Here is a 25746-nt window from a genome sequence, read left to right on the forward strand (position 1 = left end):
AAACATATGTGGTATCGCCGCGTGCGAAAATGTACGAACTATAAAAATATATTGTTAATTAAATTGCACGGTCAATGGCGTGCGTGCAAAAAAATTCCAAAGTCCAAAATAGTGTATTTTGGTCACTTTTTATATAATAAAATAATGAATAAAAAGCGATCAAAAAGTCCGATCAATACAAAAATGATACCAATAAAAACTTCAGAACACGGCGCAAAAAATTAGTCCTCATACCGGCCCGTGCGCGGAAAAATAAAAAAGTTATAGGGGTTAGAAGATGACAATTTTTAACATATAAATTTTCCTGCATGTAGTTATGATTTTTTTTCCGAAGTACGACAATATCCAACCTATATAAGTAGGGTATCATTTTAACCGTATGGACCTACAGAATAAAGATAAGATGTTATTTTTACCGGAAAATGCACTGTGTAGAAACGGAAGCCCCCAAAATTACAAAATGAAATTTTTTCTTCAATTTTGTCGCACAAGGATTTTTTTTTCCATTTCACCGTGGATTTTTTGGTAAAATGACTAATGTCACTGCAAATTAGAATTGTTGGCGCAAAAAATAAGCCATAATATGGATTTTTAGGTGCAAAACTGAAAGCGTTATTATTTTTAGAAGGTGATGAGGAAAAAATGAAAATGCAAAAACGGAAAAACGTTGAGTCCTTAAGGGGTTAAGGAAAAAGTCACACTTTATAAATCAGCAACCACTGCAAAGTAAAAAAAAAGCAAAAGTGTGTACCTAATTCATTTCAGTCAAAATCACCTCAGCACAAAGTCGCACAAATTTTGTGAAACAGAAACATTTCTGCAACTTTTCTACATTAAAAAGGCTCTGTAGATAAATTCCCCTTTAGTTTACAAATATACAGGTTTGAAACATATATACAGTACATATCACATACATATTCCTCCTATTCTTGCCCCATGAACACTTTCAGCCAGGGCCGGCCCAAAACATTGTGCTACCTAGCTCCAGGAGTGAAATGCTTACCCCCCCCCCCCCCCCCCCCCCTCCGAAAGAAAAAAAGTACTATGCCACTGCATATAAGGAGGACATGATCTAAATAACGCAATTCTGTTTTTTTTTATTTTTTTTTTCATTTTGACGCAATTTACCATATTTGGATTAATAATGTTATATTTTAATAGTTTGGATAATTACGCATGCCTTAGGCGATACCTAATATGTTTATTTTTATTATGTTTAAATGTTTTTTATATGGAAAATGGAAAAAGAGGGGGGGGTGATTTGAACTTTATGGGTCCCTTAGGGATTGCTGCATGCCGGCTATTAGCGGCAGCCCTCAGCTACTGAAATTAGCTGGGGGCCGCCGGGTATGGAGCAGACACGAGTCAGGAGCCCGCTCCATACACCCTGAGCGGCACCATGATGGACTAGGTCCTTCATGGGTTGCGAAGAGGTCAAAAATCTTCTTGGGCAGGCAAATGGCTGCCCCTGTGAAGGTGCCACCTGGGTCCAATGGACCCAGCAGGACCCATTGTAGGCCCGACCCTGCTTTCAGCAATAACCTATTTCTCATTTGTGACCTTTAAACCCTATAAATACCACAATTCATTTATGATCTTAATTTCACTTTATGTTAATCACATCTTAAATACTGTATGTCTTATAGATTGTAAGCTATTGTGAGCTTTTGTTGAATTGCTAAGTAGTTTATTACTATGTAATGTCCGATTTGTTCTGTAATTTACCCTCTGTATTGTAAAGTGCTATGGAATAGGTTGGCACTATTTAATGATTATTAATTTACATAAATAATATCGCCCATGTTTATTAAACCTAACCAAAATGTTAGGGAACTTTTCCTCCCAAATAAAGCTACTATGAAAACAGTCATGTTTAACCCACCACCATGAATTGCTTTATTGCCACCATAGCATAAATTTACTGTATGTCATGGAGTCAAAGGAATGTCACAATCCAAAACCTTGATCATAGTCTTTTAACCTTATAGATGCCATAGTCAATAGAGATCAGCAGCTTCTAGGTAGTTAGACAAACAGGAGGGCACCATCTATTACCCCATTGGCACCCTCCAACTTTAGTAAAGTTCAAAAAAGTCTTTATGGTAAGTGTTAAAAAAAAATCAATGTTTTGAGCTGGATAATGCATGAGGTCATAACACATAAAGTTTACACATTACTTAAACTGCTCCCCACCCACAAGAAAAAAAAAATTGAAGGAGTACTCCGCCCCTAGATATCTTATCCCCCACGATCACCGTGCAGCACCCGGCATGTTCAGAAAGCTTGGTGCGGGTAGTCGTGGTTGTGACGTAATGCCACACCCCATCGTGACATCACATCACGCCCCCTCCATTCATATCTATGGTAGGGGGTGTGGCAACCGTCCCAGGGTAATAATTGTTAGTTGAGTGCTAGCTGTTTTTGGAGCTAACAATAAGACCAATAAGAACAATAATAACAATAAGATCTGTATGGTTGTATACCCCCACCCATGAAGTTAACTAGCAATGCTAGCCTTCCTTGTTGGGACAAAGTAGAGCACTCATCCCAGCAACGGGGAAGGTGGTGGTTACATTAAACCAGCGATCTACAATATAGAGAACACTTTTACTCTATGTTCTTCAACTTTTTCCTTGTTAAAGAGATTGTATACTATATATATATTCTACACAGCCTGAGCTGTACCTGTGGCTCTATAGCTGCTTGCACAGCTCAGCCCTGCTCGAAGCAGGTGCTTTTATCAGTATAGTGATGGGAGTCCAGGCTCCGGTACAATATACATAGTTTAAAAAAAAAAAAATGTTAATCACTATTAAAATAGCTATCTAACTAAATAAGGGCCACGGTGTAGTTATAAATTATCCAAGATCCGTAACAATAGACAATTAGTATATAAAGAAATGAATATAAGCAATATCTTCTGTATGGTACTAGGGTATATAAATATATTCTGCACTACATAAAGGGGCTAGTAAATTGATGAGATAGATGACTCTTAGACAAGATGGTAACAGGTATTTGATTTTCAGATTATTGCCAGCTAAATGTGAATATATGTATTTGCACCTAAATATAATGGCACAGATATTATATAGTAAATCACGGGTGCTATATGATACCATTAAATGTTTGTACACACCTCAGTTAAAATATGCAGATGTTATGCAGTGTATCATCAATGTTATCTGATGTTATATATTAATATATACACTCAATTGCGGTTATATACAGTCAGCTAGCAATTGTGCAAGTTCTCCCACTTAAAAAGATGAGAGAGGCCTGTAATTTTCATCATAGGTACACCTCAACTATGAGAGACATAATGAAAAAAATTTAAATCCATAAAATCACATTGTCTCATTTTTAACCTCCTCAGCGGTTATCCCGGGTGTGACTCGGGGTTAATTTTCCCTGCCAGGAGCGGTAACCCCGAGTCACGCTCGGGGTAGAATTGCAGAGTTGCCGGCCGGGCTGCACGATGTATCGCAAAAGTAATCAAATCGCGATTTTTGCTTTTTGCGATATAGCGATGGCGGGGGTCGGCCAGAGCAGGTAAAGACAAATATTAAAAGTCAGTGTTTCTCAACCAGGGGGCCTCCAGATGTTGCAAAACTACAACTCTCAGCATGCCCGAACAGCCAAAGGTTGTTCGGGCTTGCTGGGTGTAGTAGTTTCACAACAGCTGGAGGCACCCTGGTAGAAAAACACTGAGCTAAGTGTAAAAGGCCACTGGGAGGAAAATAAAAAAAAACTTCTGCTCACCTAGTCCCGGTCCCTGCAGATGCCGTTCCCCTCCGTGCGTTCCGGTCCCTGCTCTCTTCTTTATTCATCTTGCAGGACCTTTCCCTTTTCAGCCAATCAATGGCCGCAGTGGTGTCAAGCCAGTGATTGGCTGAAGGGGAAAGGACTTGTTCTGCAGCAAATACACTAGGTTTGAAATCTGCCCGGCAAACCTAGTGTGTGTTGCTGCCGAACAAAGTGACAAGGGGGGAAGAATGTGACAAAAGGGGGGGGGGAGGAAGAATGTGACAAAGGGGGGAATGTGACAAGGGGAACAATGTGACAAGGGGGGGGGATGTGACAAGGGGGGGATGTGACAGGGGGGAGGAAAAATTTGACATGGAGGGGGGGAATGTGACAAGGGGGCGTGTGATGGGGGGAGGGGAATGTGACAAGGAGGGGGGAGAATGTGACAAAGGGGGGAATGTGACAAGGGGGAGGGGAAGGTGACATGGAGGGGTGGGAATGTGACAAGGGGGGAAGAATGTGACAAGGGGGAGGAGAATGTGACAAGGGAGGGGGGAGAATGTGACAAGGAGGGGGGAGAATGTGACAAGGAGGGGGGAGAATGTGACAAGGAGGGGGGAGAATGTGACAAGGGGGGAATGTGAAAAGGGGGGATGTGACAAGGGGGAGGAGAATATGATAGGGGGGGGAATGTGACGGGGGAGATGTGAAATGAGCGGGGGTAGATGTGAAATTTCAATGCAAAAATTGTACCGGTTTTGGTACATTTTTCCACACATAATCATACTGCCCGGGAGGTTAAAGAATTTATTTGCAAATTATGGTGAAAAATAAGTATTTGGTCAACAACAAAAGTTCATCTCAATACTTTGTAATATACCCTTTGTTGGCAATGACAGAGGTCAAATGTTTTTTGTTGCCACTGTTGCTGGTATTTTGCCCCATTCCTTCATGTACATCTCCTCTAGAGCAGTGAAGTTTTGGGGCTGTTGCTGGGCAACACAGACTTTCAACTCCCTCCAAAGGTTTTCTATGGGGTTCAGATCTGGAGACTGGCTAGGCCACTCTAGAACCTTGAAATTCTTCTTCCGAAGCCACTCCTTTGTTGCCCAGGCAGTGTGTTTGGGATCATTGTCATGCTGAAAGGCCTAGCCCCATTTCATCTTCAATGCCCTTGCTGATGGAAGGAGGATTTCACTCAAAATCTCATGATCCTGGTCCCTTTGCAGAAAAACAGCCCCAAAGCATTATGTTTCCACCCCCATGCTTCACAGTAGGTATGGTGTTCTTTGGATGCAACTCAGCATTCTTTCTCCTCCAAACATGAGTTGAGTTTTTGCCAAAAAGTTTTACTTTGGTTTCATCTGATCATATGACATCCTCTCAATCCTCTTCTGGATCATTCAAATGCTCTCTAGCAAACTTCAGATGGGCCCAGACATGTACTGGCTTAAGCAGGGGGACACGTCTAGCACAGCATGATTTGAGTCCCTGGCAGCATAGTGTGTTACTGATGGTAGCCTTTGTTACTTGGGTCCCAGCTCTCTGCAGGTCATTCACTAGGTACCCCCCCATGTGGTTCTGGGATTTTTGCTCACTGTTCTTGTGATCATTTTTACACCACTGGGTGAGATCTTGTGTGGAGCCCCAGATTGAGGGAGATTATCAGTGGTCTTGTATGTCTTCAATTTTCTAATAATTGTTCCCACAGTTGATTTCTTCACACCAAGCTGCTTGCCTATTGCAAATTCAGTCTTTCCAGCCTGGTGCAGGTCTACAATATTACTTCTAGTGTCCTTCGACAGCTCTTTGGTCTTGGCCATAGTGGAGTTTGGAGTGTGATTGTTTGTGGTTGTGGACAGGTGTCTTTCATACTGATAAGTTCAAACAGATGCCATTAATACAGGTAAGAAGTTACAGATCTGTGAGAGCCAGAAATCTTGCTTGTTTGTAGGTGACCAAATACTTATTTTACCAAGGAATTTACCAAGTAATTTATTAGAAATCCTACAATGTGATTTCCTGTATTCTTTCCCCCCATTCTGTCTCTCATAGTTGAGGTATACCGATGATGAACATTACAGGACTCTCTCATCTTTTTAAGTGGGAGAACTTGCACAATTGGTGGCTGACTAAATACTTTTTTTCCCCACTGTATTGATCACTCTAGATATAATAACCAATGTACAAGGTAGCAAACCTGATAAAAAGGTATGCCCCAAAATATCTGGGTAAACAAAGCTGCTACCAAGCACAGATTATACTAAGCATATAGAAAAATAGAAAAGCCACATATGCACATGTATAGGTGAATGGCTAGAGCAACCTATCCCCTATATGTACTTATTCACTGATTGTGCCAGTTATATAAAGCATACAGCTATATAACAAAGCCAAATATGCCCCTCATAAAGGTGGATGGTTAGAACTACTTATCCCCTGTATGACTCTATCCCTATAGATATTTTATTTTCTTATGGAACATAATGCCTAAGATGACTGGATCGTGACCATGATCATGATTCTTAGTACAGACTAAAAACACACATTTAATCACCATCATAGTCCCTCTAACATGTTTTATTGCATTAATCAACATTCTCACAAAATAGTGTGTGTGTGTCCTCTTATTCTAGAGAATGTTGGATTAAATTTGGAAAACATTAATAATTCCTCCCCTGTAGATTTGTTGATCTATTTGTGCTCCTCCCCAGGTTTAAATGGTATTTCAGGATTTTTTTTTATTTGACTGTGCTACAGGGGCTGTAAAGTTAGTGTAGTTCATATAGTGAATTATTATAGTGCCTGTACCTGTGTGTGATGGTGGTCTTGCAATTCTTCTGTGATTTTTGCCCCAATGTTTATTTTTAACAGCATACAAAATTATTGTTATCTCAGGTTTTCCCAGGTTGTAGTGCGGCCTGAGACATTACATCACTAGTCAGGTGTTCAGAGGAAGCCTGGCTTTGCTTCAATGGGTGAAGTGACTGCTGGGTGGGAGGAAGATCATTCTGTAAGGATTTCAGTTTTGCCACTGCTGGAGGCACCCTGGTTAGAAATCACTGGTCTATTGCATTAAAGGGAGCACAGGTATGTTTCAATGGTTGGGGTGGCCGATGTGTGGAAGTAAGAAAAGTGACCTCACACTTACAAACAAGGAATTAAGATAGCCATAGCAATATGGTAAGCTCACAACATAGCCATTTAGCCCCATGACAAGCACCGATCTTTCCTAAGCATATCCATGACTGTCTGGCAGGTAAGTGCTAAAATCCCTTTATCGTGGATAACCCCTTTAAGTTGGATGTTTTTGTTTGTATATTGAAAAAATGTTAGACAGATTTAAAAAAATAAATAAAAAAAAATGGTTGCATATATTCCAGGGTTTCAAGGAATCTTTTGGATTCTATGTTGTAGGTCGAGGCGCATGTTGCTCTATGTAGGATAAAATGTATTTTAGCTATAGCTCTGTACTTCTACAAGCCAAACAGTATAAAAGAACATTAAAAGAAAATAGCAAAACAGTAGTGTATTCATAATGGAAACACTACTGCCTCTCCTGTCCAATCAGGCAAGTAATTGGCAGGCTGCTGGGTATGCATGGCAGCTTGTTAGTCTCTGAAAAGGGGGCAGGGAAAGCGGGGCAACACCTATGGCAACATATTAAACAGACAGATTCTCTTTATCCCCTTGATAACACAACCAATTTTCATTTTTGTATTTTCATTTCTTCCTCCATTACTCTTAATTTTCAATGTGCAAATTCATATGAGGGCTTGTTTTTAATGGAATCAAATACATAAAATTTTAATAATTCGTACAATTCTGCATGTGACAATACCAAATATGTTTAATTTTTTTGTTCAGATTTTTTAATTTAAGAAACAGAAAAAGGGGGATGATTAAAATTTTTATTAGGGGAGGTACTTTTTAAAAATATTTTTTAAAACATGCAGATTTACAATGACAAGCCCAGAGTTGTTTAGAAAGCAACCACGCAATTGCATTGTAGGAGTGACGATCAGACTCATGACGTAGCTAATTTCTACCTGTCATATCCCACAAAAAAAGTATATGTTATCCAGTACCTAATCATGATCATGTACATATAATTTTTATGTGTCTAGCACTAATATTTCTCTTAACTTTCTTTTTTCTGTTGCTCACTTGCTTTGTCATTCTGTGCTTTGGAGGGGGAGTGTCCTCACTGCATGATTAAGCTTACTCCCTGAGTGCTGGGTCTCTTCATCCAATCACTGCATGCTGCTATGTAACACCATGCTCTCTGCTGCAGTCTGATAGGACAGGAGAGAGCACAGAGGATTATTAGTCCTCCCCTCACTTACTGGACTTTGTCCATGCCTGTACTTCAGCTTGGACAAAGATGATGCTGCAGCAGGACAGGATTATGTTCTGGATGATATGAGGTGGCTGCTTCACATCCTCCATGAGGTAGAAGCCCGCTCCATCCCCGACTTGGTTGTGGCATGGGACACCGAGAAGTCCTTCGCCTTCTCGGTTTTACGGTCCATGGGAATCTCAGGTAATTTTCTCTCCGCTGTCATGGCCTTGTACTCCTGCCCTACGGCATGGGTGTTGGCCAATGGTTGCTTGTCGGACCCTTTTAGCATCTCAAATGGCTCATGCCAAGGTTGCCCCCTCTCTCCGTTAATTTATATTATCTCCATTGAACCCCTAGCACAATCTATACGGCATGACGCCCGAATATCTGGTATTCCAATAGGCTCCGACTCCCATGTCATCTCACTGAACACCGACGATGTCATCTTAACTTTGTCTAATCCGGCCCATTCCCTGCCAGCTGTGTTTGATAACATAGATGTTTTCGGCCAACTATCCTATTACTCTATTCCCCTCTTAATTTCCCGTATCCCCTCTTGCAATCCCTTAAGTCCTCCTTCTCATTTGACTGGAAAACCTCCTCAATAGACTATTTAGGCACACAGCTATCAAACCCACACAACTCTCTGTACACAACCAATTTCTTAGCTCTTCTACACTTCTTGTCCTTGGAAGCTGATACGTATTTACATTATGAAACCTCCTGGGTAGGCAGGGTGGCTACATACAAACATGTTTTTACTCCCCAAAATATTGTATTATTTTCGCACACTCCCTATCTCCCTTCCAAATTCCTTTTTTACTAAAGCTCAAAATATTCTTACTCACTTCATATGGTCGGGAGGGAAGGCTAGATTATCCCCCGCTATTCTCTCCAAATCTAAACTCTCCGGGGGGTTAGGTTCACCTAATATTAAGGCCTATAATGTAGCTACACTAGTCTCTTCCCTTAAGCATTGTTTGCATACTTCCCCGAACACCCCCTGGGCTGTGATAGAAAATCATACTCCACTAGGGATCTTTTATACCTCCCATTTTGGAACCTCCCTGCCCCTAAAATGGATAATCCGATCCTCGCCTATGCATTTTGCATTTGGAAACTATTTCTTTCTAAATCTGAACATACGAGAGAAGCACAAGTTGAGAACCTCCCCTTGTCCTTCATCCAGGCCTCCATCCCCGACCTAGACCTCCCCCAATGGATACAATCAGGGATTACAGGAGCCAAACAGTTATTCGTGAATCGAACTCTTGTTACATTCCAATACCTACGTTCCACTTTTCAGGTCCCCAGCCCCAGAGAAGATTTTTATAAATACCTTCAACTGAGACATTTTCTTAATTCCCTCAAACTTTCTCAGCTACACCCTGACCCCCTTACCTTCCGATACCTCGCAAATAATACTGCTGGCCTTAAAACCCCTTATAACCTATATTCTAAATCTGATATCTGCTCCAGAACATACCCAATGAGACTATGGGAAAGGGAACTTAATCTGGAACCAGAGCCATCGAAATCCTTCCTCTGTGCTACCCATGTTGAGTCAGCATATAAAGCTATTCTCTGGTGGTATTTTAACCCCAATAAGATAGCTAGGGCCTACCCGGGTTCCCCAGATAAATGCTGGAGAGGCTGTGGTGAGGATGTTTACAATTACTGAATTACGTCCTTCATGTCCATCTACTGTTGACCCCACAACTGGTTTTACTGTTTCTAGACCTTCACCTACTCCCCCCGTCTATGCATGCTATTTTCTGCATAATTAGCATCATTGCTAAGACTACACTTATGGGTAACTGGAAAACAGCTTTTTTCCCTCCCATTTCACAGATTATACAAAAAGTGAACACTATATAGCATTATCTGCCCCCCACAGCACTTCTATATACATATGCCACCGCAGCGCTATGAATGAAAAGTAATTTTATCAGCATCATCGGGCCGGCCGGCTGCTGATAGATATACTTTTTCACATATAGCGCTGCGGTGGCATATTTATCCAGGACAGCAGTACAATGCATGCTCCCTTGCTTGTGTAGTGACCGAATTGTCACCATTTGGCAGCGGGATGACTTCTGGCTCTCCACCTTATTGGACCTCGCTACCTGCACAAAATGGGGGCCTTTTTTACACCCACTGAGAGAGAGGACAAACTGACCTACTACAGAGACATCCTACGTAGTCAGTTGGCCGATGCCTATCTGCGCCATCGTCCATCCTGTCGCAGGTCTGACTCGGGGTGTCCTCTGCGCTCACCTTCCACTGCCATTGCTGCTGGGGAGGGGTGGGGTGGCAGAAGCAGTACCAGCTCCATCAGCAGCAGCCTGAGTCTACAGTCGGTGATTAGTAGTTTTCTCCACCCGCATAGTGAAGCAACTCACTGAAGCAGCAGGTAGACCTGGAACAGGACCTGAACCAGAAGGTGGTAGCATACCTTGACATGACTATGGCAACACACCTTGGAGATCTGCTGGACTTCTGGGCAGCAAAATTTGTGGCCGCAACTAGCAGAGTTTCCCCTGGAAAAGCTGTCCTGCCCGGCCAGTAGTGTGCCATCAGAACAGGTGTTTAGTGCGGCAGGGGCCATCGTAACCCCAAGGAGAACTCGTCTGTCCATGAAAAATGTGGAGAGACTGACCTTTGTGAAGATGAATCAGGCATGGATCAGCCAGGATTTCCACCCACCTATGCCTGATGCATCAGAGTAGATTGACCATGGTGCCACACCAACACTTCACAAATATGGATAGTGCTATACATATTTAAGGCGCTGCTCCCCAGTTACAGACATTCCTCCGCATCAGACCGCAAGTAAGTATTGAGGATATGCATTAAGTACAACTTATATTTTATGATATTCTTAGAATATTATTAAAAGTTATGTACCCCAAATATTTGGGAAATCAAACAAAAGGAAATGTGTGCAAAAAACATCATGTGCCACCTACACCACAAGGATTGATGTGATGCAAAGACCTCTAAAAGGTGGAAGGGAACTACGTATGGTCCATTGTAACCAGTGGGGGTAAAAACTTCCCCTGTAAGGCCCTACTCTCCCATTATTAATTCCCTTCTAAAAAGGGTGGCCCACACAGGAACCTTTCCCTATTTCCCCCTACAAACACTGCCATTTCCCATGGTTTTTAAGTGTAAAAAGAAAGTTTCCTGTGTGGTAGTGTTGCTCGCGAATATTCGCAATACGAATTTTATTCGCGAATATAGCATATTCGAGAATATTCGCGAATATAGCACTATATATTCGTAATTACAAATATATTATTTTTTTCCACAGTACACATCACAGCTTCCAGCTTGTGTGGTGTAAAGAAGGCTCTAATACTACTGTGTGAGACTGGCGTGCAAATTTTCGCATATGCGAAAATTTGCATATGCTAATTTTTGCATATGCTAATTTTTGCTTATTCTAATTTTTGTATTTGCTAATTTTCGCTTATCCAAAAATAAAAAGCGAATATTACGAATATGCGAATTTAGCGAATATATGACAAATTTTCGTCCATATATTCGTGAAATATTGCAAATTCGAATAAGGCCTATGCCGCTCAACACTACTGTGTGGGGCCGCCTTTTTAGGGTGAGTAACAATTGCCAAGAAGGTAATTAATAATGCGAATGTAGGGCCTTACAGGGGAATTTTTTACCCCCACCTGCTTCCAGCTTGTGTGGTGTAAAGAAGGCTCTAATACTACTGTGTGAGACTGGCGTGCGAATTTTCGCATATGCGAAAATTTGCATACGCTAATTTTCGCATATGCTAATTTTTGCTTATGCTAATTTTTGTATTTGCTAATTTTCGCTTATCCAAAAATAAAACGCGAATATTACGAATATGCAAATTTAGCGAATATATGATGAATTTTCGTCCATATATTCGCGAAATATTGCAAATTCGAATATGGCCTATGCCGCTCAACACTACTGTGTGGGGCCGCCTTTTTAGGGTGAGTAACAATTGCCAAGAAGGTAATTAATAATGCGAATGTAGGGCCTTACAGGGGAATTTTTTACCCCCCACCTGCTACAATGGACAATACGTTGTTCCCTTCCACCTTTTCTAGGAAAGTGTTACCTGTCTTAACCCCTTAAGGACCGGGGGTTTTCCCGTTTTTGCATTTTCATTTTTTGCTCCTTGCCTTTAAAAAATCATAACTCTTTCAATTTTGCACCTAAAAATCCATATGATGGCTTATTTTTTGCGCCACCAATTCTACTTTGTAATGACGTCAGCCATTTTGCCCAAAAATCTATGGTGAAACGGAAAAAAAAATCATTGTGCGACAAAATTGAAAAAAAACGCCATTTAGTAACTTTTGGGGGCTTCCGTTTCTACGTAGTACCCTACTTATATAGGTTTGATTTTGTCTGACTTCTGGAAAAAATCATAACTACATGAAGGAAAATTAATACGTTTAAAATTGTCATCTTCTGACCCCTATAACTTTTTTATTTTTCTGTGTATGGGGCGGTATGAGCGCTCATTTTTTGCGCCGTGATCTGAAGTTTTTAACGGTACCATTTTTGCATTGATAGGACTTATTGATCACTTTTTATTCATTTTTAAATGATGTAAAAAGTGACCAAAAATGCACTATTTTGGACTTTGGAATTTTTTTGCGCGCACGCCATTGACCGAGCGGTTTAATTAATTATATATTTTTATAATTCGGACATTTCCGCAAGCGGTGATACCATATATGTTTATTTTTATTTTTATTTACACTGTGTTTTTTTTTTTTATTGGAAAAGGGGGGTGATTCAAGCTTTTAATAGGGGAGGAGTTAAATGATCTTTATTCACTTTTTTTTTTTGCACTTTTTTTTTGCAGTGTTATAGCTCTCATAGGGTCCTATAACACTGCACACACTGATCTTCATCATTGATCACTGGTTTCTCATAAGAAACCAGTGATCAACGATTCTGCCGCATGACTGCTCATGCCTGGATCTCAGGCACTGAGCAGTCATTCGGCGATCGGACAGCGAGGAGGCAGGTAGGGGCCCTCCAGCTGTCCTGTAAGCTGTTCGGTATGCCGCGATTAGCCTTGGCTATCCCGAACAGCCCGACTGAGCTAGCCGGCAACTTTCACTTTTAGCCGCGCGGCTCAGCTCTGAGCGCGCGGCTAAAGGGTTAATAGCGTGCGGCGCTATTAGAGGCGGGTCCCGGCTTCACTATGATGCCAGGCCCGCCGTGATATGATGCGGGGTTACTGTGTAACCCCGCGTTATATCAGGAGAGCAAGACCAAGGACGTACCGGTACGTTCTTGGTCCTTAAGGGGTTAAAAAGGGCGGCCCCGCACAGGAACCTCTCCCTATTTCCACCTAAAAACCCTGGGAAATGCCAGTGTTTGTAGGTGGAAATAGGGAGAGTTTCCTGTGTGGGGCCGCCCTTTTTAGGGCGAGTTACACTTGCCAAGAAGGGAATTAATAATGCGAGAGTAGGGCCTTACAGGGGAAGATTTTACCCCCACCGGTTGCAATGGACCATACGTAGTTCTCTTCCACCTTTTAGAGGTCTTTGCATCACATCAATACTTGCTGGTATAGGTGGCACATTGTGTTTTTTGCACACCTTTCCTTTTGTTTGAAATTTTTGGTTCCATATATTTTATCCTAAGCATTCAGATATTTTATCCTAAGCATTCATTATTAAAAGTTAAGTTTTATGTAATGCATATCCTCAATACTTGTGCACACTAAAAATTTTTACAAAAGAGACCATTTTCTTCTGCCTATCTGCCTCAGCTACTATTTTGATCCTGCCAACCGCCTGATGCCCCACACCTGATGCCAAGTTTTCCTTTTTTTTTTTTACCCACCTTCGTCACTGGGTACTGGTATTGCCACCCACCGCACCACTCACTGTGTTACTTTCAGGACTCCTGATGCTGCTGCTGCCACCTCCAGGCTGTCTCGTTCTGCCACCATATGTTCTCCTCATGCTGATGCCGGCTCCAGGCTGTCTCATTCTGCCATCATATGTTCTCCTCATGCTGATGTAAGCTCCAAGCTGTGATATACTGCCACCATATGTTCTCCTCATGCTGATGCCAGCTCCAAGCTGTCTCATACTGCCACTATATGTTCTCCTCATGCTGCTGCCACTTCCAGGCTGTGTTATTAAGCTACTATATGGTCTCCTCATGCTTCTGCCACTTCCAAGCTGTGTCATTCAGCCACTATATGGTGTCCCCATGCTGCCTCCAACTCCAGGCTGTGTCATTCAGCCACTATATGTTCTCCTCATGCTGCCACCACCTCCACGCTGTGTCATTCAGCCACTATAGGGTCTCTACTGATGCCGCCACTTCCACACTGTGTCATTCAGGCACTATATGGTCTCCTCATGCTGCCACCAACTCCAGTCTGTGTCATTTAGCCACTATATGGTCTCCTTATGCTTCCGCCACCTCCAGGCTGTGTCATTCAGCCACTATATGTTCTCCTCATGCTGCCACCAACTCCAGGCTTTGTCATTCAGCCACTATATGGTTTCCTCATGCAGCCGCCAACTCCAGGCTGTGTCATTCAGCCACTATATGGTCTCCTCATGCTGCCGCCACCTCAACGCTGTGTCATTCAGCCGCTATATGTCCTCCTCATGCTGCCGCCAACTCCAGGCTGTGTGTCATTCAGCCACTATATGTTCTCCTCATGCTGCCGCAAACTCCAGGCTGTGTCATTCAGCCACTATATTCTTCTGCCAACTCCAGGCTGTGGTATTCAGCCACTATGTGGTCTCCTCATGCTGCCGCCAACTCCAGGCTGTGTCATTCAGCCACTATATGTTCTCCTTATGCTGCCGCCACCTCCACGCTGTGTCATTCAGCCACTATATGGTCTCATCATTCTGATGCCACCTCCAGGCTCTGTCATTGTTCCGCTCTGCGACAGTGATTCTAATAGCGATGCCTCTGATCTGCATGTCATACTGAATAACAGTATTATTTCCCTAACCCAGCACACTCCATTTGCGTGTTACAGTAAGGCAAAGTGTTCTACACCCCTATTGAGGCTCTCTATAGGCGAGAAATAGCCGTTTTTAATAGCAATTCGCCGCAAATACATTCGGACCAAAACGAATTTTTGGGGAAAATTCGGCAAATTGGGCAAATCGAATTTTTCTAAAAATTTGCTCATATCTAATGAGAGATATTAACGCTGCCGATGAAAAGATAGATATTGATCGACTGCGGTGAACATTGACAAATGTGATGATACCTGATGACAACTACCATGATGGACCTGGTGCATAGCAACAACACACTAATCATGTGTATATCTATATATATATATATATATATATATGTGTGTGTGTGTGTGTGTGTATATATACACACATTTTTTTTTATCACACCTGTATCTGGTAAGACACTGAAAATGTATACCATCCTAGAATAATGTGAACCACACGAATCCACACCATAATCATGAGATTTTTTTTCCCCGCAATCGCATGGCTAAGGGTACGTTCACACACGCGGATTTTATAGCGGGTTTTCCGCTGCATATTTGAAAGGGGGCGGGCTCTTCTCGACTGTCCGCGGCGGAATGTAGACTGCGGAAAATCCACCGCAAGCCCCATTGAAGTCAGTAGGGACTGTGGCGGATTTTCCGCAGCATAAATTCTGCCGCGTGTGAACGTACCCTTAATCACAATATCTGCCTCCACAATTACAATCGCACATTTCCCCAACCGTACAGCCCTAGTATAGATACTACAGTAAAGTATGCCTGAAATACTTGCCAGTCACACTTGCATGAAGACACTATGGAACAATCATTAAATGCTCCATAGAAAAATGTGTGTAACAGAACTTGTGATAACAGTTTTTGTATCCGTGATGTCATGAGATGCTATCAACAATGCTGCCAAGGATTTCTATGATGTCCTTCCGTATACTATAAGGCACAAAGAATTCAGGTGCAACACTCCAATCCTCTGGAACCGTACCTGTGATTGAAGCACTTGAAGTGGAAGCTACAGGCACACAGGGTGGACTCACAACCTCCTGGTCTGCTGGCCCAGAAACCACTTTTTTTTTTTTCAAGCACCAAAGGCACAGTATGAGGGGGAGACCTATCCCTTTCCAGAAATTCAAGTCTGCTCTGAAATCCTGCCATAGAACACAGCATGGAGCTCATCGTTTGCTGGAGCTGAGCTATGACTACCAATATGATCTAATACTTCTTGTGACAAACTGAGAGCTTGTGACCCCCAGAATTGCAAACAGGGAAAACGATAACCCAGCAGTAATGCGAAAATGATGTTCGCCCAACACCTGTGATTACCAACTAGCACCAATTACTCAGTTGTTTCCTCCAGTGCTGCATTCTGATGAGCCCTATCCCCTGGGATGAATACCTCAGCTGTGCCCAGTGAAAGCTCTGCTCCCAGCCAGCTCTAGGCTAACAACCTGTTTGAAATTCCAACCGATCTGCCACTGCATAAACAAAAGGGAATACATCACTGTGACATGTTATGCCTCTGGTACGCAGCAAGTGCAGGCCGACCTGCGCTCACAGCGTACCTGTGGCCAGAACCCCCTCTCCCGAGGTGCAGGCGCACAACAGAGGCAGTGAAACCTCCGCCCACCGCCTCCGGCGCACACCAAGCTCCAATCCAAATGCAGCTCCAGTCCTACTGCAACCCAGACCGGAGTGGAGCTGAAAGAGGGCAGACCTGGCACCACAGTTGAAGGTAATACAGCAACAAACATAACAGAAGTATAAACAATAATGCAATGTTTGCCAGTGCAGTGGCTAGCCAGCGCTGAATTGCCGATGTAAGCAGTATTAACCTCACCAATCGTCGCAATTAAACATGACAGTATACAGCAATGCCACAGCGGGCAGACAAAAGCCATGGTAGGCTGAAATAAACCAAGCCTTTACCCCGTATTAACAGGGTACCTACACTCATGTATTTTGGCCGACTGGACAATTTTGTACTGAACACCAAACATGAAGACCTCCTCTCCTCTGGGCGTGTTAGCTAGTAGCAGTGCTTCTGGTAATAGAGAACATTAAGAACGCAAGACACGCCCCGAGGAAGGGGATTGGGATTGTGGGCATTATATCGACCCCTGCCCCTCCCACAAACACAGCTCTGCGGGTTTAATCACATATCAGATTAGAGTCTTACCTCTGCACACTGGTCTCTGATAATTCCATCTTCCATCATGGCCACAGGTAGTCGAAGCCTGACCAACAAGCTGAAATCCTTCATGACAGCCATAAGTTATAGTATCATTGTAAAGGTATTTTTCCTTTTCAGGACCAAACCAACCATGATTTACATATTCAGGGGTAGCACAGGTTTGAACTGGAATCGATCAGACAACAAATAAATATTATGGCAATTATATAAAACCTTATGTTAATAATAATAATGAGATTAACACAACAAAGAGCACTCTGAATTAATTAGTTTGCGGAGACTTTTACCTACTACAAAGTTCAAAGAATAACTTTGATCTATCTATTTTTTGCTGCCCATAGACTTCTTATGATAGTTTCCACAGACATCATCCGGGCCGGCGTTAGGGCGGGGAAAACCAGGCAATTGCCTAGGGCCCCCATCCCCCAGGGGGCCCCCTGCCGGCTGCTCAGTAGGGGGGAGCAACTGTTTTAAAGTGGCCGCAGCGTTGGCTTCTTGTTAAAGATTAGCAGTCCGGCCGTGACCACTTTAAAACAGTGACCAGCTACGGGCCCCGTGCCCGCAGGGGGCCCCCGTCACATTCGGGACATTCCTGTGTCCCGAAAAATCTTTTCAGGACAAAAGGATGCCCCGTATACCTCACAGCGGCCCCGCGTTAACTTTAAAAACTCTGGGGCCGTTGGGAGGAAGCGCACGCAGTGACGTCACTGATGTCACATGCGTGCGCCCATGGTAACAGTACAGTGGAGCGGAGCAGTGAGGAGGACACGCGGGTATGTTAAGTGACCTGTGGTCATCTTCAGTGTTCCGACCGCCGCTCCCGGGATCTACTGCTATGGTCCATAGGCCATAGCAGTAGATCGTGACCCCGGAGCGGTGGTAGGAACATTGAAGTGGGGCAGTAAACAGACATACAGCCTCCAGCCATACACTGTATATGGCTGAAGGCTGTATGTCTGTGGGGGAACATATTGCACCTAATGTGCGGGACTATTGTATACTGCACCTAATGTGGGGAACTACTTTATACTGCACCTAATGTGGGGGAACTACTGTATACTGCACCTAATGTGGGGGAACTACTGTACACTGCACCTAATGTGAGGGAACTACTGTATACTGCACCTAATGTGGGGGAACTACTGTATACTGCACCTAATGTGGGGGAACTATACTTCACCTAATGGGGGGAATTATACTGCACCTAATGTGTGGGAACTACACTGCACCTAATGTGGGGGAACTACTGTATACTGCACCTAATGTGGGGGAACTACTGTATACTGCACCTAATGTGGGCAACTACTGTATACTGCACCTAATGTGGGGGAACTACTGTATACTGCACCTAATGTGGGGGAACTACTGTATACTGCACCTAATGTGGGGGAACTACTGTATACTGCACCTAATGTGGGGGAACTACTGTATACTGCATCTAATGTGGGGAACTACTGTATACTGAACCTAATGTGGGGAACTACTGTATACTGCACCTAATGTGGGGGGACTACTGTATACTGCACCTAATGTGAGGAATTACTGTATACTGCACCTAATGTGGGGGGGGGACTACTGTATACTGCACCTAATGTGGGGGGGACTACTGTATACTGCACCTAATGTGGGGGACTATACTGCACCTAATGTGGGGAACTATACTGCACCTAATGTGGGGAACTATACTGCACCTAATGTGGAGAACTATACTGCACCTAATGTGGAGAACTATACTACACCTAATGTGGGGGAACTATACTGCACCTAATGTGGAGAACTATACTGCACCTAATGTGGAGAACTATACTACACCTAATGTGGAGAGCTATACTGCACCTAATGTGGGGAACTACTGTACACTGCACCTAATGTGGGGGGACTACTGTATACTGCACCTAATGTGGGGGACTATACTGCACCTAATATGGGGGAACTATACTGCACCTAATGTGGGGAACTATACTGCACCTAATGTGGGGAACTATACTGCACCTAATGTGGGGAACTATACTGCACCTAATATGGGGGACTATACTGCACCTAATGTGGGGAACTATACTGCACCTAATGTGGGGAACTATACTGCACCTAATGTGGAGAACTATACTACACCTAATGTGGAGAGCTATACTGCACCTAATGTGGGGGACTACTGTATACTGCACCTAATGTGGGGGAACTATACTGCACCTAATGTGGAGAACTATACTGCACCTAATGTGGAGAACTATACTACACCTAATGTGGAGAGCTATACTGCACCTAATGTGGGGAACTACTGTATACTGCACCTAATGTGGGGGGACTACTGTATACTGCACCTAATGTGGGGGACTATACTGCACCTAATATGGGAGAACTATACTGCACCTAATGTGGGGAACTATACTGCACCTAATGTGGGGAACTATACTGCACCTAATGTGGGGGAACTATACTGCACCTAATGTGGGGGAACTATACTGCACCTAATGTGGAGAACTATACTGCACCTAATGTGGAGAACTATACTACACCTAATGTGGAGAGCTATACTGCACCTAATGTGGGGAACTACTGTATACTGCACCTAATGTGGGGGGACTACTGTATACTGCACCTAATGTGGGGGAACTATACTGCACCTAATGTGGGGAACTATACCGCACATAATGTGGGGAAATATACCACACCTAATGTGGGGAACTATACTGCACCTAATGTGGGGAACTATACTGCACCTAATATGGGGGACTATACTGCACCTAATGTGGGGAACTATACTGCACCTAATGTGGGGAACTATACTGCACCTAATGTGGGGAACTATACTGCACCTAATATGGGGGAACTATACTGCACCTAATGTGGGGGACTATTCTGCACCTAGTGTGGGGGACTATACAGCACCTAATGTGGGGGAACTATACTGCACCTACTGTGGGGGAACTATACTGCCAACCTAATGTGGGGGAGCTATACTCTTTACCTAATGTGGGGGGAACTATACAAAAATATAAAATTGTACTATTCTGATCCCTATAACTCTTATTTTTCTGTATATAGGGATGTATGAGGGTCATTTTTTGCACTGTGATTTGTAGTTTTTATCGGTACCATTTTTGTTTTGATGGGACTTTTCAATAGCTTTTTAGATATTTTTTTATAGTATTTGAAGTGACCAAAAATGTTCAAATCTGGTTAGTGCACTATTACGAATTTTGGGGCCTCACTTTTGATTTTGCCTAGGGCCACGCTAAGCCTAAAACTGGCCCTGGACATCATGATAATTAATGGGGTAGTTCAGAAAACCCTGATCCATTGCCTGCTCAGCCAATCTCCAGCTGCAGCAATGTCCTGCCACAGCTGGTGATTGGCTGATGGGGCCATCATTTGTGCTTGTCCAGCAAGGGGGGATGGGGAGGTGGGCAGAGAGTGTTGAGGATGGGTAAGAAGACAGGGCCCTGTACAGGACAGGAGGGTCCCACTGGTTCGACCCTGTGAGATCAGACACTTATCACCTATACAATGGAGAGCTACAATGCTATATTCTGACTCAAGTTGTCCTTATATTACATTACTTAGATGGCTATTTATTTCAATGACTGACACATTCTTCTACAAATCCCCTGTCTAGCTGGTTTTAACCTCAGCTCTTTGAGTAGAGGTGGTGGCAGTAATCTGAAAGTAGCTCTCTGTGATGAGACAACCCCATAACAAAGTTATTTAAATTTGAAAATTCCTATATCTATTGATACAACCCTTTTAAGTTTGCCCCTGTGCACCATTTTGCTTGTTTTATCTAAAAAGGTCAAAATTTCTGAGCAGACAGATAATTTCTTCTCAGTAAGAAGCGCTTTGTCCAATGATCAGCTGGTAGGAAAAAGGACCATCAAGCTGGCACTGCTCACACTGCTTTATTTGCTAATTAAAAGCACCAAAACAACTTGTTTGTGGTCCAGAAATGACCTTTCTTCAGGTTAGCACAACATGCACTGTGAACTGCGCCAGCTTGAAGGTCCTTTTTCTACACACTGACCATTGGGATGGTGAGCTTCTTAGTGACTGATAGCCCAGTTTATTTGGGTGGACTGTGAGCTGTACCTCACTGTGTTAATAGCTTGTTTGTACATGTTGTGCTCTTAGCACAACATTATTAGGTGTTTTCTCAGCATCTCACAAGTGTTTCACATCATAGCGATCTGCACATGAGCGCTTTCCCTCCTTTTTATTTTCTTCTTGTGATACATTAAGCAATGTCATTTTCTGGTTGTCAGACTGGTGCTTATATGACCCAGCCTCAGTACTGAAATGGATAGATGCAGCAGAGCTGAGAGGAAATAGAGGGTGCTACAGGAATACTGTTAGTGACTGTGCATTATATGGACAAAAATCTAAACAAAACCTACCTAGAGTGCTTTCTTTAAATCATAACATTCTGGATACCTACAGCCACCACTGGGTGGAGCTTGCCACTTCGCTCCTTCAGACAGAATTATCATTGTTTTAATTTTATTGTGATATACAGGATTTAGAGCATTTAAAAAAAACTTAATCATTGATTTAGTACTATACCTTCACATTCAGGAATAGGCAAACTCCAGGATCGATCTGACTGACATGTTCTGTAGTTGTGTTTTATAATGTACCTAAAAAGATAAATGGAAATGGGCAAACACTTTCCAGTAAACCACTGTTAAAAACAGAATCAAGAAATATTATTACATAGTTGCATAGTCAGTACAGTTGAATAAAAGAGACATCAAATTAAACCAAGGAGGTGAAGGGGTATGGGAGGATAAAGAAGATCATATGTTTCTGCATATGTATTAATGTTATTTTGTTCTAGGAATATATATAAACCTGTTTTGAAGCCCTCAACTGGTTTAGATGTGACCAGTTCCTGGGGTAGGTTGTTGCCACTGGAGACAAAACCTTTTTTTCTCCAGAAGGAAGCAGTGCCCCCTTGTCTTTTGAGTGTTTTTTTATTTTTTATCTGGAACAGTTTTTCTCCATATTTTTTGTATGGGCCATTTATATACTTAAAGGGGTACTCTGCCCCTGGACATCTTATCCCCTATCCAAAGGATAGAGGATAAGATTTCTTATCATGGGGGTCCTGCCACTGGGAACCCCCACGATCTCTCTTGCAGCCCCCCCCCCCCCCCCCCCCCCCCGAGTCATCAGCTGTATGGAGCTAGGTTTGCTCCATGGCTGATGACTCGGGGTTCTATAGGAGAGATCACAGGGGTTTCCAGCGGTGGGACCCCCATGATCAGAAATCTTATCCTCTATCCTTTGGATAGGGGATAAGATGTCTAGGGGCGGAGTACCCATTTAAATAAGTTGATCACATTCCCCCTTAAACATCTCTTCTGAAGACTAAATATGCGTAATTATTTTAATCTTTCCTTACAGCTAAAATGTTCAATGCCCCTTATTAGTTTAGTGTTGCACGCCTCTGTAGCATTTCCAGCTCCATAACGTCCCTTTTATGACCCAGTTCCAAAACTGAATAGTAGACTTGTGCACAAGAAAAATTTTCATTTCGTTTTGTTTTTTCGTCTTGGATAAAATTTTCGGTTCGCTAATATTTTCGGTTTAGATTTTTCGATACATTCGGTATTCGGGTTTTTATTTTCTTTAGGATACATTTGGTATTCGGGTACAATCGGTTAAATCTTTTTTAAGCAGGGGACCATTATCGGGAGTGTGTGCAGGAAAAGAGGGCAGCCGCAGAGATCGGAACATTGGAAGACAGGTAAAATAATATAATTTTATGTGATTTAGTATTAATACATTAATACAATGTAATATTGAATGAATGAGTAAATGAATGAATGCTGTATGAATGATTGATGTGTTTGATCGATGTGTTTGATTGTCGGGTGATTTATGTATAACATGTCATGTCACTTGCGCTAACACAGTTACTGTTACCAGGGTGTCTCCAGCTGTTGTAAAACTACAACACCCACCCAGCATGCCTTGACAGCCAAAGGCTGTCTGGGCATGCTGGGAGTTGCAGTTTTGAAACAGCTGGAGGCACACTTTGGCAAACATGCGCAAAGCTTTTTAATTAATTTTCAAATTCCCGCTCGCTTTTTTCAGAAATGGGTTAGAAGGTCAATGACATGCATAGTAATTGCCGTGGGAACATTTTTCATTCATAAAACCGCATGCTTAATTGGATAATTGCCGTTTAGAATGTTGGGACCCCAAACGTACTAAAAGGCAATCATCCAATTAAGTCTGCGGTTTTATGAATGAAAAATGTTCCCACGGCAATTACTATGCATGTCATTCACCTACTTACCCATTTCTGAAAAAAGCGAGCGGAATTTGAAAATTAATTAAAAAGCTTTGCGCATGTTTGCCAAAGTGTGCCTCCAGCTGTTGCAAAACTGTAACATAGCATTCATTATTTTGCTATTTGTATTATTGTGGCTATTCGGGAATGTTCAAAATATGTTTTCGTGCATTCGGATCGGTCCGAATGCCCGAAAATGGTAACAGTCGGTAAATTAGACATTCGTGGCGAAACAAATTGCACATGTCTACTGAACAACATATTCCAGGTGAGGCCATACCGGTCATTTATAAAGGGGTAGTATTATGTCCCTGTCCCACAAGTCCATGCCTCTTTTGAAACAAGACAATATCCTGCTGGGCTAAGAAATAGCTACGTGATATTACACGCTGTTCTGCAGTCTATGATCTACAAGTACACCCAGATGCTTCTCTAAAAGTGACTCTCCTAGTTAAGACCCCCTCCCCCCTCCACACACACACACCCAAGACATATGCTGCATGCAGGTTGTTTGTACCCAGATGAATAACTTTACATGTATCCACAATAAACCTAATTTGCCAAGTGGATGCCCAGACACTCCAAGTGCCCAAGTCATTTTGTGACCTATGCATGTCTTCTATAGACTGTACAAAGCATGATGTCATCTGCAAAGACACAGAGCTGTTAAAGCGTTACTATTGTTAGAAATAACTTTTGTTATTTTTCCTAATATACTTCATTAAAATTTTTTATCGTTAAACATGTGAAAAAAGGGTTTAAAAAATTGCCACTAAATTGTCTCTTTAATTTTGAAAAGGAATCCTGGTATTTACATCACTGTGGTCCTGACAACGATGAAAGGGCCCGCAATTCTGAAGGGAGTGGGGGGGGGGGGGGGGGTTCTCTCTCTCTCTCTTCTGCTCACTCAGTACAGTGTATCAGTGCAGCTTTCACCAGTGTGAGGAGAACATCTGTGAGATCCAGACAAGATCCAGATAAGATCCAGCAGCTTGCAGCCTCTTCAGGAGAAGCATTCACATGCACAGTGACAAGCAATACAAGGTGCTAAACTATTATTTATATGCCAAATGATTTCTTTTTGGTCATTTCTTGAGCTTATTTCTTGTGTACTTGCTCCATAAAGGTTCCAAATGGCTGTATAACAGTAATATAAAATGCATTTTGGTTAGAAAACTTTCCACATGTGCCTCCTGACAAGGAAGAGGGAGGGTGGAGATAAAGAGCACATTCCCACTGATTTTTATGAAATGCCCCCAGGTTTCAAGTCACCAGCAAAACAAGTGAGCACAGTGCTGGACCAATCTAAAGGCATTTTACTGGTAAAATCATCACTAATCTTATGCTTACAGGTCTTAGGGCACTAAAGTACACTGACTTGAGCATTATGTTAAATTTCATTCCTAATGACAGTAACACTTTAATCTCATCCTCTATGTCATTAACAAAAAAGTTGAACAAAAGCAGGCCCAGTCCTGAACCCTGGGGAACACCACCAATAACTGGAGACCCATCAGAGTACGAATCACTGACCACCACTCTCTGGATATGGTCCTTAAGCCAGTTTTTAATCCAGTTGCAAATTAAAATTTCTAAACCTAAAGACCTTAATTTAACTTTATCAGCCGTCTATGAGGGACAGTGTTAAATGCTTTTGCAAAATCCAAAAACACAATGAGGGACATATATCATATTTGTGAGTTTTGTAGTCTTTTTTATTTTTTGCTTTAGTTTCGCTTGTGTGACATATTTATCATACTATCACAGGGGGTTGATAAATTTGGCTCACATAAGAAAAAAAAACAATAAATCACTTTAGAATACAATTTTTTAGCACACATAAACAAAAACCAATAAATGACTACAGAACACCACTTTGTAACCCCACCTCAAGTCGCAGCTGTCAAAAAAAATTATGATATATATATATATATATATATATATATATATGTGTGTGTGTGTGTGTGTATATATATATATTTTTTTTTTACCACTTTTTTTCCCCCTAAATGTACTAACCCATTTTTTTTTTGTTTTTTTCTTCTCATTTCAGATACGTGTATGCTGAGGACTACTCTGGATTCGGTGGACTATGAAGAACATCTTTTTTTTGGTTTAATATTAATAAAATGGTTAACGAGGGCTTGTGAGGCAGTGCTTTTTGGAAT

General features: G+C 42.3%; 2 protein-coding genes across 5 annotated transcripts in view; one reads left to right on the plus strand and one right to left on the minus strand.

Annotated features, from left to right (window-relative positions):
- LOC130356430 (uncharacterized) overlaps nucleotides 1-25746 on the plus strand; it is a 628644-nt gene that overhangs the window by 115611 nt on the left and 487287 nt on the right. The window lies entirely within an intron of this gene.
- Nucleotides 1-25746, minus strand: part of LOC130356426 (C4b-binding protein alpha chain-like) — a 298320-nt gene that overhangs the window by 95141 nt on the left and 177433 nt on the right. For all 4 annotated transcript variants that reach the window (XM_056557959.1, XM_056557958.1, XM_056557960.1 and 1 more), the window contains 2 exons: nucleotides 21844-21917; nucleotides 17275-17454 (listed from right to left, as the gene is read on the minus strand). In XM_056557959.1, the coding sequence (XP_056413934.1) occupies nucleotides 17275-17454; nucleotides 21844-21917 (254 nt within the window). The remainder of the gene's footprint in view (nucleotides 1-17274; nucleotides 17455-21843; nucleotides 21918-25746) is intronic.

The sequence above is a fragment of the Hyla sarda genome, chromosome 2 (assembly GCF_029499605.1).
Source record: "Hyla sarda isolate aHylSar1 chromosome 2, aHylSar1.hap1, whole genome shotgun sequence".
In the NCBI taxonomy this organism is placed as follows: domain Eukaryota; kingdom Metazoa; phylum Chordata; class Amphibia; order Anura; family Hylidae; genus Hyla; species Hyla sarda.